The sequence below is a fragment of the Saccostrea cucullata genome, unplaced genomic scaffold (assembly GCF_032062105.1).
Source record: "Saccostrea cucullata isolate Sc308-1 unplaced genomic scaffold, CSIRO_AGI_Scuc_v1 ctg3337, whole genome shotgun sequence".
In the NCBI taxonomy this organism is placed as follows: Eukaryota; Metazoa; Mollusca; class Bivalvia; order Ostreida; family Ostreidae; genus Saccostrea; species Saccostrea cuccullata.
This window is the reverse complement of record NW_026926010.1, coordinates 66129-84197: the sequence shown is the minus strand read 5'-3', so window position 1 is coordinate 84197 and position 18069 is coordinate 66129. Positions and strand designations below refer to the sequence as shown.

The window sequence follows — 18069 nt, the reverse complement described above, 5'->3', positions numbered from 1 at the left end:
TACAAGACTGTCCATAAGAGATGGGTTTCTTTCTGTCGTGAAAGGAAAATTAATCAATTTCAAATTTCTTTGAATCATGTTATTGAATTTTTGACTATGTTGTACCATAATAACTTAGGTTATAGTGCTCTCAATACAGCCAGAGCATCATTGTCTGCATTAGGTTTTGTTATTGATGGACATGCTATTGGGTCTCACCCTGTTATTATTCGCTTTATGAAAGGGGTCTTTAATTTGAGACCTCCTGCACCTAAACATGATTATGTGTGGGATGTTACAATTGTTTTAAGTTTCCTCAGGAAATTGTCACCTGTGAAATATTTAAGTTTGAAAGATCTTACTTGCAAACTCTGTATGCTTATCTGTTTATCTTGTGCTGCTAGAATACAGACTGTACATGCCTTAAAACTGAGTTGTATGCAGAAGAAGAAATCTTCATTTGTATTTAACTTTGACACTTTGTTAAAGACTTGTAGACCAGGGTTTCGAAGGCCGAACATTGTTCTTAAAGCCTATCCAGCAGATAGGAGACTATGTGTTTATACTGTTCTTGTTGAATATTTGAAAAGAACTTTGCATTTGCGTAGTAATAATGATGATGCTTTATTCATTTCGTATGTAAAACCTCATAATGCTGCATCTAAAGACACTTTGTCACGTTGGATAAGATATGTAATGTTGCGTTCTGGCATTGATACAAGTGTGTTTTCTCCGCACAGTGTTCGTGCGGCAGCAGTTTCAAAGGCGTATTTTAACTCTGTGCCTGTTCATGAAATTCTGAATAAGGTTGGATGGACCAATGAAAGAACTTTTGCAAAGTTTTATAACAAACCAATTGTACCAGTTAATACAGTGAATTTTCTGAATGGTGTTATGACTGAATAAATTGTGGGTGTTCAAAATGGAAAAAATGTTTTGTTTCTTTAAAATCTCACGTGGTCTCGTAATTGATATTTACGAAATAGAATTAAAAAATTAAACGAGACTTACCTTGGTTAAGGTGAAGTTTGATTGAGATTCTATGAGGAAATAGAATCAATGAAGAGATCACGTGCCACCCACCCACCCTGCATATGCAAGGAATGTAATTTATAAATGTATGATTGGTAAAATTTCATTTACACAGATGTATGATGTATACATTTGTGTAAATGATGTAACAAAAAATTTTTTCGCTTTAAATCCTGAATCCGCACATGCGCAGTACAATCTCACGTGATCTCTTCATTGATTCTATTTCCTCATAGAATCTCAATCAAACTTCACCTTAACCAAGGTAAGTCTCGTTTAATTTTTTAATTCTACGTGATATATGCGAATTTTTCTCGTAATATGGTTGCTTTTCTGATTCTTTGGTAATTAATTAAGGATAAGCTACAAATTAAATGACTGTTAAGTAGTTACTTATATTTATTTCTTATATAGGTTGTACAACTCCTGGATATTATGGTGAATATTGTAACAAGACATGTCCAGTAACATGTCAGGGACAGCAGTGTGACGCCATTACTGGAAACTGCGTGAAAGGTTGTCTTTCAGGATATCAAGGGCCGCACTGTAGTTATTGTAAGTCATTACATAAAATGTTTTCAGGCGTTTCGTTTCTTTGTATATTTCCAATTTATGCTTTCAATATTTTTGTCATAAATAATCTCTTTCTGAAATTTAGTCGTCATACACACATTAAACTATTTTAAAGGACAACTGCACTCCCTGTTATTTTGTTTACAAGTAAATTTAGCCTTGGGGAGACCTGCCTGGCAGAACCACAGTTGGCCAGATAAACTAGTAGAATGGGGAGCAGCGAAAGCAGTGGATGGGAAATATTTCGACCGTGGAGCTATTGGAGGACAGTGTACAATATCAGGCCCCAGTCAATCAACGGCAGAGTGGAGAGTAGATCTAGAGAAAATAGTCAGCATTAGTCACATCCACATCTATTATAGGACTGATAATTTTGCAAGTATGAAATCTATTTTTATGCGTCTGAATCGACAGATCCGGGGGTATATTGTTTTTTTTTATGAGCCCGGATTGATATATTAGGGATGTATATTGTTTTTGCTTTGTCTGTCTCGGTGTCTACAAACTTTAACCTTCGCCATCACTTTTGAACCATGAAAAATAGAGACTTCATATTTGGTATGTTTACTCAACTAATCAAGTTCTTTTAAATGACACTAAGATCAATGATCTTGTAACCTATATGCTAAAATAGCCTTTTTTTTGTCTGCAGTTTTTACAATCGCCTTAACTTTTGAACAATAAAAGATGGAGACTTCAGATTTGTTATGCATACTCCATAAATTAGGGTCTTTCAAATGAGATCAAGACCAATGATCTTGTGACCTTGACTGTGACTTACACGCTAAAATAGATTTTTGTCTTCAATCATATCCTTCAACATAACTTGAGCCATGAGAGATAGAGATATCATATTAAGTATGCATACTTCACTAATTAAGTCTTTCAAATGCCACTAAGGTCAATGACCTTGTGATCGTTAATGTGACATATATGCTTTTGGGAACTTTAACCATAACTTGTGAACCATAAGAGATATATACTTCATATTTAATATACAAACTCCACTAATCAAGTTCTTTTAAATGACACCAAGGTCAATGACCTCTTAGCCTTGACTGTGACCTTTATGCTAAAAATATTTTTTTCGAACTTTGTTACCACCAGGCGCATAGTGTATAACAAAAAATCTTCTTTATAAAATGAATTTCAGGAACTGTTCTGTAATGATCAATATATCTGACTGCATTATAAATTTTTGATAACGAAATGTATATCTATATTTTTAACCAGGTGATATCATGTGACTAAAGGTTCATAAACCCTCTGCTCACTTATCTAAAATGTTTCTTTAACTTTTATGATTTTCCAAAGGAAATGTATATGCTGAATAAAATACAACTATTATAGGAGGGCTTACGGTGTCAAAATTTGACAAAAAAGGCACTTAATTCTGACAAATTTACAAAGGAATAATAAACATTTGTGTCATTAAGAATTATCTCTCTTATCAGAGGATTAATGTACCATAAATGCATTATATTTAACGTGAAGACTTTAACTTTTCAATCGTCAACTTCCCTTATTTGTGCAGCAATATACCTTCATTACCTGCAAAAGGCGTTTATATATCTCAGTTGATTCGATACGCAAGACCATGCTCTACGTATGAACAATTACTAAATCGAGCAAATCATTAACAAACAATATCAGCAGACTCGTTTAAAGTCATCATTTCGTAAGTTCTTAAATCGATACAATGACCTTGTCAGCAAATACAAGTTACCATTGAGTCAAATGCTGACTGACGTTTTTCATACTCATTGTTATTCCTTTAATTATATACATTGAATTTGTCCGTCATTTCCCGATCATTACAAGGAGCACACGGCGCATGAGACCTTTCATCAGGGGATGCTTACTCCTCCATGGCACCTGATCACACCTCTGTTTTAGAGGTTAGTCTTTTCTCTGCTCGTATTTTGTATTGTTCTATGGACTTTGATATTGAATTCTGTTCGTTATATCCATATCCTTCATATTATCATCAACTATGATACAATGTATCATATATGACCTCAAGAGGATGACGTTATATATACGATTTTTTAATTGATATCTTATCTGTCATCAAACAGATTTCTATTTGCTGATATAATGTTTAAAGTTATGATATCAATTTGGTATGTGATTATTATTCTTTGGAACATGTGCGTGAATGAATTTTGTGTTCTTTGTACTTATAAAAATCAAAATAATTCCTGAAGTAAAAGAGAAAAAAAATGCTATAAACAATTAAAATTGCTTCTCCACTAAATTTTAGAACATTTCTTGAATTTTAAAGGCTATCGCTAATGAAGTAATCGCTAGTTTTCTCATGTCCATAAAAGGATGTCAATTCTTGGATGATTGATTGATTGGTTGTATACCGTTTAACGTCCCTCTCCAGAATAACTGACATCGAGACATCACCATTCCCGGCGAAGGGCTGCAAATTTAGGCCTATGCTCGGCACTTACGGCCTCTGAGCAGGGAGGGATCTTTATCGTGCCACACCTTCTGTGACATTGGGCCTCGGTTTTTTACGGTCTCATCCGAAGGACCGCCCCATTTAGTCGCCTTTTACGACAAGCAAGGGGGTACTGAGGCCCTATTCTAACCCGAATCCCCACGGGGATCAATTCGTTGATGAGAAGTACCCACAAAGTCAAAAACAATTGAGCAATCTCAAACAAAGTCAATGACATCAGAAGAATAAACATATGATACATAGAGAACTCTCGAGTGAACATTAAAAGATAAGAAGAAGAATTAGAACCACTTAAACCAAAGAAAATATTGATTGGATTGTTTTTTTTGGTATCAAAGTAGAGTGATATTTTAAAATCTTTTTGGTTTAACTTGGTCATCATGTATGTGTGTATATTAAAAAAAAGATTTAATAGCTCAGCCATCCAATTCTCCTAAAGATCCTAATTCGTGTCTATTAACTAGTGCATGTATGCAAAAAAAAAAAGAACAGTTCTTCTTAAAAGTTGCCTTGGGTGGTCAATTACTTAAGGCTGAATTGATTTTGTTGTTTTTGGTCTCGGGTTTCAATACCCTAAAATTCTAGATATTTTTTATCTTTCTCATATTATCTTATTTCATTTTATAATCTACTTCAATTGTTTAAATACATATTTTCCATATATTATATTAAACATTGGTTTCGAACCTGTTTTTTGAGTTAAAAATGCGCAATAAGAACAAGAGATGTTTATAAAAAACTTATGCCCCCTTCCCAAAATTGGAATTTTTCCAAGTCCAAGGGGCATAAATCTGTCAAAAATGGCGCGATCATACCCAAAACAAAACTTGACTTAGATATTTTTCTGTTGAATCTGTATACCAAAATACGTTTTCGTATGTGCAACCTCCGCGAAGAAAATGAGCGGAAACGGCAAATAATTGGAATTTTTCCAAGTCCAAGGGACATAACTGTGAAAAATTGCGCGATCGAACCCAACAGAGAACTTGACCTAGATATTTATCTGATAAACTTGTATGCCAAATTTTATTTCCGTATATGCAACGGGTGTGAAAAAATGAAAGGAAACTAAGTTTACCGATAGACCAAGCGACAGACAGAAGCAAAGTAATATACCCGTCCTTCTTCGAAAGGAGGCATAAAAATTGCAGGATTCGTTGACAGTGTAAATGAGATGCAAAAGCAGTTCCCGATTTGAAAAATTAAAATTTTGAAATTTATGAAAAATATTTGATTTGATTATGTTAACTTATGTTGGCCGTTCATATGTACAAAGAGGCTGGTTGTGAGGTTATGAGAAATACCATGATATCTCGAGTAAAGTTTTAAAAAGTGTTTGTCGTCAAAATCATTTATGCACTTGTAAATAAATTGCTGGATTTTTAGATAATGACGGTATATGGTGAGGTCTCTATACGAGTAAACAAAATTTGAAGTAATTAAGCCATACTTTTTACACATGACAAGGAAATCACGGAAGAGATTATAAGCAAGACTTGCAAACTTTCTGTAAAAACTTCAAGCGATTATTACATATTCAAAAATTTTGTTAATAAAATACAAACTTATTACATGATATTTGCATGTAAATATTTTTTTTAAATTTTATACTTCATTTTTATATTATTTTCATTTTAAATGATGATCAAATGAACTACATGTAAACCAGCTTTCCATGTGTATCATATTGTTGTTTATTTTATACAAAAAATAATTTTTAAAAAGTGTATTTACCTAGATTTCTCATGGATAAAATATAGATTTAAAAAAGGAAAAACAGCAATAATTGACATTGTTGAAAACATTTTATTTGTTTAGGTCCTACAGTTTACCACAAACGATTTGCAGGATTTTATGTTTACGTTTCGAACAATACAAATAAAGACGGTGGGCGTCTTTGTTTTCATGAATTACAACAAGTAAACGGTACACCAACAGAGAACCAGACAATCAATTGTCCATATGACGGGCGTTATGTTATATTCTACAACGAACGGAAACCGGGTGTGACGTATCCAAGTTACTACTCTCAATATGCATATAATGAACTGTGTGAATTGGAGGTGTATGGTGGGTTTTAAATATCACGATACGTTCTACAATATAAACTAAATATTAGATTTTAGATAATTTTTTGAGATTGAGACAATTAATATTTTCATTGTACTTAAGGACAGAAGTTATACAAACAAACTTTTGTCATTAAAATTGAGAAAAACAACCTGAGTCATGTTTCAATGAGTAAAATAAACAAGTTTAACGGTATAGTTATTTTTCTTTAATTCAAAGTTTCACAAAAATGGAATTTGAAGTGAAAAATATATGTATACATTAATAATGACGGCTGCAGAAAGGCAGAGAATTGAACATTGTAGAAGGTTAACAATTTATTAATATTGGGATAATATATTAGTTGCATCATTTGCAACAAAAAGGCCCAGAAATATATATCAATCCAGGCATCCAGTTTTTTGTTTGTATCATCTTTCCTTAACAGGGTGCCCTGCATCTAAATTCTACGGCCAGTATTGTGACCATTTATGTCCAGAAAACTGCCTTGAGCAAAGATGTAATATCTCTACAGGAAACTGTTTTGAGTGTAATCCGGGTTATAAAGGACATCGCTGTAGTCAGAGTAAGTAGTAGGAAATACCTAAACTGCTCGTAAAAACGAATTGCGCAAAACGTACACGCATTGTTTTTGTTTCTAATGTATAAGTTTCACAATAAATTGTAAACTGAATTCATTTTTATGTTTTGTATTCTTCGGCAAATCTTTTAAATGTAAATAAATATTTTCTGACAAAGGCTATAGATTTCATGTTTTTTTAAAAAACAGTTTGTCTGTGATATTATTCAATACAAAATTTATTGGATTTAATCGGAAATGAAGTTTCTAAGGGAAAAATTATTTGGTATAAATATGTGTTTGTATCTTAATTCGGAAATCATTAAACCCCCACCATAACTGTTGATTGGTTGGTGTTAGCACAATTATTGATCACGTGTGTTTTAATTTTCTGCGTGGCGCAGTGGTAGAGCGACGACTCTAAAGTCGCGAAAAAAGGAGTTGATCCTTTCGTCGCGGGTCCGAATCCCACTGTGGGACGTTCAGACATGTCCTTCGGATACATTGGCTGCAACGATTTTGTTGACAAAACAATCGTATAGAATCGGTCATGTATCGTGCGTGATCCATCGGGCAACGTGCGAGATCGTGCGTATATCAGACTCAATCGTTAGTGGTTTTAATCGTGCGTGATGGTGTGCGTTTTGAAACGTTTAAAGAACAAGGTTCACTTTTGCCGTATTTGGCCCTGTGAATTTCTGAAACTGCATAGTTTTTGTTACCCCCCCCCCCCCCCCCGTTCACACATAGACGCCGCTTCTACTACGATCAAATCGTGTCCAAAAGCGTGGCCGATCGTGACAAATCGCAGGAGAAACGTCGTGGGGTCGTCATAAACGTAGTATGATCGCAGTAGGGTCTTCATGCTCGGAGAGCTCTACGCTATCACCACGCTTATTTTGAACATGTTCAAAACAAGCGTAGCGGGATCGTGGTCAACAAGAATCGGGGTGAAGTCGTAAAAAGAGCGTAGTAGAAGCGCCATAGTCGTACAAGCAGCGCGGAAGCATCATAGAGAGATCTTCATGATCGTAGTAAAAGCGCCGTAAGAGCGTAGGAACTTACCAAGCACGCTTATACAGCACTCCCTCTACGTTCGTACTACGTTCTCACTACGATCTCTCTACGTTCCTGACGATCCTATGAAGACCTACAATGACCTTACGCCGATCATACCACGACCTATCAGACAGGAGTTTGTTTTTATAGCTCTGATATTTGACCAATCATCATCTGTAAACTACATATACAGGGTGACACTATACTTGATGATCATTTACAATTGAGCATTTTCACATCTTGTTACAGTTATGATTGAAATTGCCCTTAAACCATGTGGTAAAGGCCCAAAACAAACTGCGGTCGCAAGATATCCATCATCGCTAAAATCGTACTACAAAAATCTCCGGTTGCAAGATATATTTACCTCATAGCCAAAATCGTACTAGAAGCGTATTGCAACGTAATATGATCGGCACCACCGTAGCGACATCGCGGTACAGTCATCTAAGTCTGTGTAGCGTCGTAGTATGGTCTTCAATGTCGTAGTGGCAGCGTAGCGTAAACGCAGTAAACACGGCCGCTTGTCGGCAACGGTCTGCGTAACATCGTAGTAGAAGCGTATTAGCAGCGCGTTTGACGTAGGGACATCGTAGTACGGTCCTAACGAAGACCATAATTTGCCAAATTGCTCTATTTAGACGCCGATCGGCTGCGATCTGCCCCGATCCAAAAAAATTTCAGATCGTGGCTCGAAATGCGTCAATTTCCTCATATTCTGAAAAAGTGTACAAAAACGGCCATTTTTTAAAGCTATTTTTTGATATTTCATATAGATCACAACCTCTGATCTAAAATATGCAACTAGTAAATGATAGAGCTGTTTCAGAGGATTAATGTACATGTTTTATTTTTTAGATCAGAGAGTGCGCTCATATTATTTTTCTTCACTGAAAGTACTCAATTATACCTGTTTACATAAAAATTCAAGAACATTGCAATTTCATAAAGCCAGTTCTTCAAGACCTTGACTTCGAGGAGAAAATTTTTAATAGGATATAAAAGCATCAAGTCTCTACTTTATTTTAATGCTTCAAATAGAAAATCAAGTGTTAATCAATCAATAGGTATATCTACAGGGCCATTTTATGCGTAAAGTGAACCGACTTCTTTCGTTTTGTAAGTTTTTATCGGAATGTTATTTGTCAAAGAAGCAGTTCGTTTGTTTTTTTTTTTTAATCCAAATAAAATGAATGAAGCGCAATTTACATTATCGAGTGCAGAACGAACTAATTTAATATCGCTTGTAAACAAGTGTTTATCTCTGGAGCTAACTTGTAATTCCATGTTGCCATTTTTTTTAAATCGTTCCTCCTTTTCTGCATATTATGAAATCCAAATCAATCAAATTTTACAGTCTACCTACATTTACGTCTTCTGATAGAACAAAAAAATTTCAGTTTTCTTAAGTCGGAGAACTACCTAAATAATTATTTATAATCTAAAATAACAAAGAAGTCTTACATGTCTTTAGTTCCAGAAATTTCTTTTTGAAAATAGACGAAACAATATTAATAAATCTTTAAAATCTAAAATCGGTATTAAGCCGTATTTCGTTTTGAAAATATCGATTCCTAAATATTTTGAACTATTTTTAGTGAAGAATCGTGCGTGTAAGATCGTGTAACGTGTAGAATCGTGTGCGGGAAGGATTATTCGTGTAACAGGTTTAATCGTGTTACCAGGTCATGAGCTTGCATGTTTGTAAATTCTGTTTTACAGATTTGTATTTATTGTAGCATATTTTAATTAATTTCAGAGAACATTATTGGAGTGTGGATCGTTTGATTTTGATAGAGAAAAAATATTAATATCATAATTTGTTTATATTCTTTTTTAGAATGTGACGGTAGAATGTACGGACCTGCCTGCAGTCAGAGTTGTGGACATTGTCTAAATAATATACAATGTCATCACATCAATGGGTCCTGCTCGGGTGGTTGCTCTGCGGGACACGAAGGACCTCTATGTAAAAAACGTAAAAGAAAAACACATCAGAAAATGAGATTTTTAAAAACATAATTACAAATGCTTCTGTGAGTGTTTTAGTAGATTATACCATACCACAGACCCTACATGTACTTTAAAACCTACATGTACATATTATTGAATTGTAAACTTTGAGGATTGTTTCGGGTATATTTCTAATACATTATTTACTCAATATACAGTAAATACTGAAGAAACTTAAACGAAAAAAAAATAAAAAAAACATGCCTAATAATAGGAATATCTATATCGACAAATAACACAAATAAAACATTTATTTCTAAGAATGTGACGTTGGAAGTTTTGGCTTGGGATGTAATCAAACCTGTGGATATTGTCTTAATGGTGCTTCTTGTAACCACATTGACGGATCATGTAGCGGAGGCTGTTCTTCTGGATATAAGGCACCCATATGTATCGACAGTAAGTTTTATTATTTAAAACCAACTTCGTTCAGTGCTTACGATTTAAAGCTTATTTAAACGGATACGTGAAGCATTTTACATTTTTAAGCAAAATTAAAGTTCTTTCGTTATACAGTATTTTTTTTTGTGAAAATTAAGAAAATATATATATTTATCTTTTCTTTCAAGAAAAATATGAAAGTATTATACAAATTCCCAGAAATATATAAAAACTGCATTTTAGAATGCGAAGAGGGAACTTATGGAGCATCTTGTGGTGAAAGATGCGGTAAATGCCTTAATAATAAACCTTGTCAACATATCAATGGTTCGTGTTCAGGCGGTTGCTCTGCGGGTTACGAAGGACCCCTTTGTAATAAACGTAAGAAATATATTAAAGTTTTATAATGGATTTGAAAAATGGACTCTTTGGAATACCAAGGAATTCTATGTAAACAACGTAAGAAATATCGCGAAAAAAAAAATTATCATTGAAAGTTTCTAAATTTATGCTAATATTAATTTTTTTTAGGTCAAAAATGTCCAGCATGTCCAACATACTTAAGTTGTTTTGAATATACATTGTTATTTTTTATTACATTAGACTTAAACAATATTTGAAAAACAAAACAATTGATCAGGTTCAGGACTTTAATTTCCAGAATTAAAAAATATTATTTCTTTTCATATTCACTATATATATAATATGTACAAAGAATTAAAAAATAAGAAATTTCTTAAATAATTTGATTTTCGAACAAAAGTGACATCAACATTCTTTTATATTTTGAAAGAATGTGACGGTGGAACGTTTGGCTTAAAGTGCAATCAAACCTGTGGACGTTGTTTTAATGGCGCTCATTGTGACCGCGTAGACGGATCATGTACCGGAGGGTGTTCTCCTGGATATAAGACACCCCTCTGTATTATAGGTAAGTGTAACATTGAAGACAAATATTGTCTTTCAGCTATGAAATTTTTCATGCAAATTAATTTTTAATCGTAATAGATATATTTTCAATTTTTTCTTGGTTAGATAAAATATTTTTTTTAACATGGCATCAATGAGAGAAAATGTGTAAGTACGCATACCAAAAGAAATGACTAAAGAAGTATTAATTACGTATTATTTTAGTAGAACTTGGATTCAATTCTAGAAGTGGAAATGCAATTACACTCATAGTTCCCTTTCTTAGGAAGAAATTCTTCAACATCAAATGTTAGTTTTTAATATTTTAAATATATACGAATGCCAAATAATCAAAATGATTTTGAACTCCCATATATATATTACATCCCGAAACCTCATAAGAACCTTACAAACAAAGATACATAGCGGGTTCCAGTAATTGTTCGACCAAGCGTCTTTCTTAACTTCTCAATAAGATATAAGCAGTAGTAAAGGGGGAACGTCAAGAGTACTGTGCGACAATATATTCAAAAAGTGTTGTAAATCGGATGTTAATACTTTACTTCCAAGGAACTTATGGACAATTTGAGATCAGAAGACTTTACCAAAATCAACAGCATAAAAAATTGGCGACGTTTCAACTTTATACACAACCATTCCCCACGATAATTAAAGCTGAACACGACTCGTAAATAGGCATACGCCATTTTTTATATAATTATCTACGATACATCAACACTAGGGTATACTCGTCGCATTTGTTACGCCTGACTGCGTCATTGTCAGGGGTATCGGCGTGGAATGGCGACCCGTGTTCGTGCATTACTTTTGTTTACATTTTATTGCAGTTATGTGTATCTGTGTTGTTTGTATACTGCACTGACCTGTACAACTATAATTGTGAAAATTTATTTGGTAGCTTACTTTCCTGTATTAGACGAAGTATTACGTTATATTTCTCGCTACCGAGTCCTGTGTAGCATACGTCCGTCTACAACCGTGTCGACTAATTACACTGAACAGTGACGAAATTCTGACCTTTATATACGGGTTTGCAGAGTAGCGAGAATCGGGAACAAAAATGGCGGACAAATTCTTTTACGAATCGTGTTCAGCTTTAAAGTCCAGGCTTAGCTTTTTGATATCATTGACAGCTGCTTTATAAATAGAAACGAAACTCATAAATTTACTTACACAGTGCCTTGTCATTTGCAAAATTCTTTTGTTCAAAAACATTCTGAATGTACAAAGAAGTACTCTGAAGTTGTCATCAAAAAGATGCTTGAGTTTCTGCTTGACAAAATCTATGTTGTTTTTGTTGACCAAGTCTTCTAACAATCTTTTGGAATTCCCATGGGTACCATTTACGCCCAGTTATTAGTATACCTATTTTTGTATTCATATGAACCAAAAATCTTACGCATGAAAATAAGAAAACACTTTTTGTGGCCTTTAAAATCGACATTCAGATATATCAACGACATAGTGTCAATTAACAATAGTAATTTCAATGGTAATTTCCATTCTTATGTCGATACGATATACCTCGGTTAGCTTGAGATAAAACGTTAATGGTAATCAAACAACCAAGCTCTATGATAAACGTGATGACTTTAACTTTTCTATCGTCAACTTCCCTGACTTTTTTAGCAATATAACATCATAAATCTGCATACGGAGTTTATATATCTCAGTTGATTTGATACGCAAGAGTATGCAAGGTAAATTATTGACAAACAAGTTGATGAAACCAGAATATCAGCATTCTCTTTAAAGTCATAATGTCGTAATTTCTATGATCGATACCATGACCTTACCAGCAAATGCGATTTATCATTGTTTGAAATGCTGACTGAGTTTTTGCAAACTTACTGTTATTCCATTATTTATACACTGAATTAACGACTGATTTTTCCGTTATTTCCCGATCTTGACAAGGAGCACACGGCCGGTGTGACCGCTTGGCAAGGGATGCTCACTCCTCCATGGCACCTGATCCCACCTCTGATATTTTGGAGGTCCATGTTTGCTCTGCTCCTATTTTGTATCGTTTTATGGACTTTCGATCTTGAATGCTGTTCGTTATTATACCCGCACTTTCTAAAGAAAGTTCGAGTATATTGTTGTTACTCATGTCCGTCCGTCCGTCTGTCACACTTTTCTTCCCTGAACTCCTCCTACATTTTACACAGTAGCGTAATCATCTTTTTGGAGATGGTTGGTGGTGTCATGTAGATGTGCAGTAAGGTTTCGGAATTTTGATTTTGCTCCGGGGGGTCAAATGGGGGTCGAAAAATGACGTTTTTTATGCTAAAAGCCCCGTCTTCCCTGAACTCCTTCTACATTTTACTCAGCAGCCTAATCACCTTTTGGGAGATGGTTGGTGGTGTCATGTAGATGTGCAGTAAGGTTTCGGTATTTTGATTTTGCCCCCGGGGGTCAAATGGGGGTCGAAAAATGACGTTTTTTATGCTAAAAGCCCCGTCTTCCCTGAACTCCTCTTACATTTTACTCAGCAGCCTAATTATCTTTTGGGAGATGGTTGGTGGTGTCATGTAGATGTGCAGTAAGGTTTCGGTATTTTGATTTTGCCCCGGGGGATCAAATGGGAGTCGAAAAATGACATTTTTTATGCTAAAAGCCCCGTCTTCCCTGAACTTTTTCTACATTTTACTCAGCAGCCTAATCATCTTTTGGGAGATGGTTGTTGGTGTCATGTAGATGTACAGTAAGGTTTCAGAATTTTGATTTTGCCCCGGGGGGTCAAATCAGTAGCCTGATCATCTTTTAGAAGAGTTAAATATTTTGAAAATTAGGTAAAACATCAACATCATAGGGTAAAAAATCAAAGCATGCTGGGAAACATCTTGAATTCTTACGAGTATTGTACATGTCAAATGTGAAAGTCATATCTCTTCTCAATCCAAAGTTATAAGCAAATGCAACATTTTGAAAAGTAGGTTAAGCTTCAAGGTCAAGGTCACAGATTCATGATTTAGTTAGAAAGGTCTTATCATAGGTAATAATATACATGCATGTATAATATGAATTCTTTCAAAGTGATGAATTTAAAACAATGCAATTTTTTTGCAAGTAGGTCAAACTTCAAGGTCATGGGTAGAAAAAATCATGGTATTGTCACAGGTAAATACTAATTATACATATGTTTAATACAAATGCCTTGTCTCTTCTCATTCAATAGATATGACTGTGATGACCAAGGTTAAATTGACAGACTGACGTACAGATGTACATATACTGATTTCAATGTGAATTGGTTAAAATTGGCCCAGTGGTTGTAAACGAGTTAAAAATGTAAAGTTTCCATACAAACAAATGGACAACAGACGTAATGGGATAAAAAAACCTGAAAAGCTCAAATGAGCTAAAAGCATAGGATTCACATGTATTTTGTAAAGGTTACCATGGTTACAGTATTTGAAAAGCTTTTTTTTATGCATTTTTTGAGAAACTGAAATTGTATGACATATGTATCCATTGTTGAACAAACTGAACATTTCAGAAAACAGTATCATTGAAAATAGTTAATCAAGGTGTTCTGAGTAGCAAAATAAAGCTAGTAAACTTTTATAGCTAATTCAACCACAAAACTTAGTCAATTTAAGATGCACAACCTTTTCAAATCTTATGATACATGTAATTATTTTTAAATTATTTATGTAATCATTTCTGATTCAAGGGAGAACAAGAGATACAACCAACATGTTCATGTTTTATGTTATTTTTAGTAATTTGTTTGTTTGTTGTGAAAACATCTCTCTCGGGAATTTTTCCCTCATATGGAGACACCGCCACTTAAAAGTAATGAAGACAAGATGTGTTTGTTAAACACTGATGCCCACGTATGGCAACTTATGGCGAAGGTTGAAGTTTCTCAAATGTATGTCAAACTCAAAGATCAAGGTCAAAGGGTTAAAATTGTTGGTATCGAAAGAAAGGCTTGTCACAAGGAATACACATGTGAAATATAAAGAAATCCCTAGTACTTCCTGTTCAAAAGTTAATTGCCAAGGTTAATTTCATTTTTTAAGTGGGTCTAACTCTAGGGCCAAGGTCAAACATATTTATACCTGTTGAAAGTTTACAATGAATACACATGTTAAGCATGAAAACCCTAGCACCTACTGATGAAAAATTTCAGCTAAATTACTGATCAAATTTCTGCAGACAAACAGTCAGACATTATTTATAAACACAAGAAACAAAATATGTACCGGTATATATATAGTCAAATGGAAAAAAAATTCTATTTTGGAGTCACAAGATCAATTGCAATGTCACGAACAGGGAGTGGCTAGGGAGATTGGACCTCCCCTCCACTGGGGTTTGCTTTCTTATTTAAATAAGACTATATACTGAAGCAAATAAAAAATTACTTTGGACACCATCCCCCTTAGAAAACATTGACCCCACGACCCCACTATCATTGTTTCTATTTTGTTTTCAGTTTTTTGTCTTTGCTTGTGAGAAAATTCTGGGCTGACATTTTTTTGACTGAGGTGTGAACCCCCCCTCCCCCCTCATGAAAAAAATCTGGATCTGCACCTGTAACTGAATGTCACATCGACAACGGGAGATAACTTCACAATGTGAAATCCGACTATACTGTGGCATGCGATGATCTTTGAACTTTAACCTAATCTAAATTTTGCATTTCGGTTCATTTTACCCCAATCTATACTTAAACTTGTACTTACCGACTGTCATAGGTCCTGTGAACTTCATGAAATATAATCCAATTATAACACAAAATGATTTTTTCAATACACATCACACTGCAGCATGTGCATGCTATCCTATTTGACAAACCTTGGCTAAATGCAGATGAAGCACGAATCGGCCGAGGTGTGCCGAGTGGTGCTTAATCTAAAAATATGAAAATGGGTGACGCAACCCAATGTAATTTTGAAATTTTCCAAAAGGTGTTTACATGTAAACATGTATACCGGTAGTTGAAGAACAAATTTTAAAATTAATTCATAACAAACTATGTTTTAACATAACTTTTCCATATTCATGTGTATCCTATTAAAAAACAAGAGGCCCACGGGCCTTATAGGTCACCTGAGTATCATGTAACAACTTTCCAGCGATTGTATTTGGTTCGTGTTTATCCAAAGTCATGAAATTCACAAATTTTGAAGGAGGGACCATTGCTTATCAAAGGGCAGATTTCAAAGCATTAATTTATTTTAGTCAAAGTACCCCCTTGGTACCCCTGACCCAGCGGCCCTGAAATTATCTATTTGGAAAGAGGCCCCTTTCTTCATTATAAGGCCAGCATTTTTTATGTTTAAGTTTAGTTATGAAATGAGAATAAAAAAGTCCCGAAGGAGAAGGAAATAAAATTTTTTTTTGATAAATCAGTTATTAGCATTTGTACATTCTTTTTTTAAGCTATTCTAATAGGCTCCTTACCACTGGACACTTAATGCTTACAAATAGGAAAGTAGAACATTTAATTGCTTATTTCATCATCTGCCAGTTTGGGCCAGTTATATTTAAATTTTGTGATGTTGGTCAAAATATATTTTAAAAAATCAATTCTTTAAAAGTCTTTCAATATATCTTCATTTTTTAAATATGTGTTAGGTAAATGTATAGACATTACTTGTTGCCTAAAATTATAATATTCCTATCATAAAACAGACAGGGAGTATTGGGGAGTAGGATGAACATTTTTTCAATTAAGTTAAGTGTAAAATAATTTTTCTGGCTTATACAAATGATACTACATGCCTGTATATATTTGTATATTCTTGCCTTTTAATAGTTGAACTTTTTTTTTATTTCTTCAGGTTATTGTTTATTTCTTCCTCAAATGGACTTAACTTCTCCCATAGTTTTATTCATTACATCTGATGCATAAGCAACCCTTTTCTGAAGAATGATGCTTAGACTGTAAGCTATGACAGAGACCTAAAGAATGTCGCTGGCAATATGCAATAGCTACCACAGGCAGTTTAAAACCTGGGGGACGAAAATAATACTTTTGAAACGAATACATAATTATCTCACCAGCATGTCATTGTGCAACAAAGTCGTCACCATTTTATTTGTCCTTTGAACGGGCGAAACGTTTTCAATGGCACTCGTATCGATGAATTTTACACTAAACCAAGTTATCTTCTCAGATCTAGCTTTATTTACCCGCCGTTTCATCTTAAAACCGGAAGTGCGAGTTCGTAAATTTGAAATTTCGATCCCGACTCAAATTTGACATCGGAAAGAAAAAAATTGTTTTATTTTTTTCTGAAAATTCAAAACCTTGAGCGGAGGGTTTGTAAAACTGAAAATGAAATAAATCCTGCCATTAAATATGTAATTAGATCATTAGTATATTAACCAGGAGCAAAGGATAAGATGTTCAAAGAATACATGCATTTCACTATATAATCATTAGAGCCCCACCCTAAAACAAGAACCCCTGACCCTGGTGCCATAAAATACACAATTTTGGTAGAGGCACTCTTGCTTATCATAACTATGTACTTAGTTAATTTATTTAATCCCCAGGAGCAGAGAAGATTTTCAAAGAATTCATGTATTTTCACTATATAATCAATAGAGCCCCGCCCTTACACCAGAACCCCTGACCCTGGGGCCATAAAATTCACAATTTTGGTAGAGGCACTCTTGCTGATCATAACTATGTACTTAGTTGGTTTATTCAATACCCAGGAGCAGAGAAGAAGATTTTCAAAGAAATAATGCATTTTCACTATATACTTGTTTAGCCCCGCCCTAGCACTAGAACCCCTGACCCCAGGGCCATGAATTTCACAATTTTGGTAGAGGACTCATTGCTGATTACAATCATGCAAACAGTTTGACTGCTTGATGTCCAGGAGTAAAGAAGAAGATTTTTAAAGATTGCATTAATTTTAGTGGTTTTGGCCCCACCCCTCAGGCCCCAGGGGGACAGGGGTCATGAAATTCACAATTTTTGTTCCCCTTCACCCATAGATGCTTTTTGCCAAATTTGGTTGAAATTGTACTGTGT

At 34.4% G+C, this 18069-nt stretch overlaps 1 protein-coding gene across 1 annotated transcript in view; it reads left to right on the top strand.

The window, feature by feature from the left end:
• The window catches only part of LOC134270382 (uncharacterized), a 43744-nt gene that overhangs the window by 13057 nt on the left and 12618 nt on the right, over positions 1-18069 (top strand). Inside the window, exons 6-13 of the mRNA XM_062752622.1 lie at positions 1426-1566; positions 1733-1963; positions 5873-6124; positions 6552-6689; positions 9583-9720; positions 10017-10154; positions 10380-10517; positions 10930-11067. Coding sequence (XP_062608606.1) covers positions 1426-1566; positions 1733-1963; positions 5873-6124; positions 6552-6689; positions 9583-9720; positions 10017-10154; positions 10380-10517; positions 10930-11067 — 1314 coding nt within the window. The remainder of the gene's footprint in view (positions 1-1425; positions 1567-1732; positions 1964-5872; positions 6125-6551; positions 6690-9582; positions 9721-10016; positions 10155-10379; positions 10518-10929; positions 11068-18069) is intronic.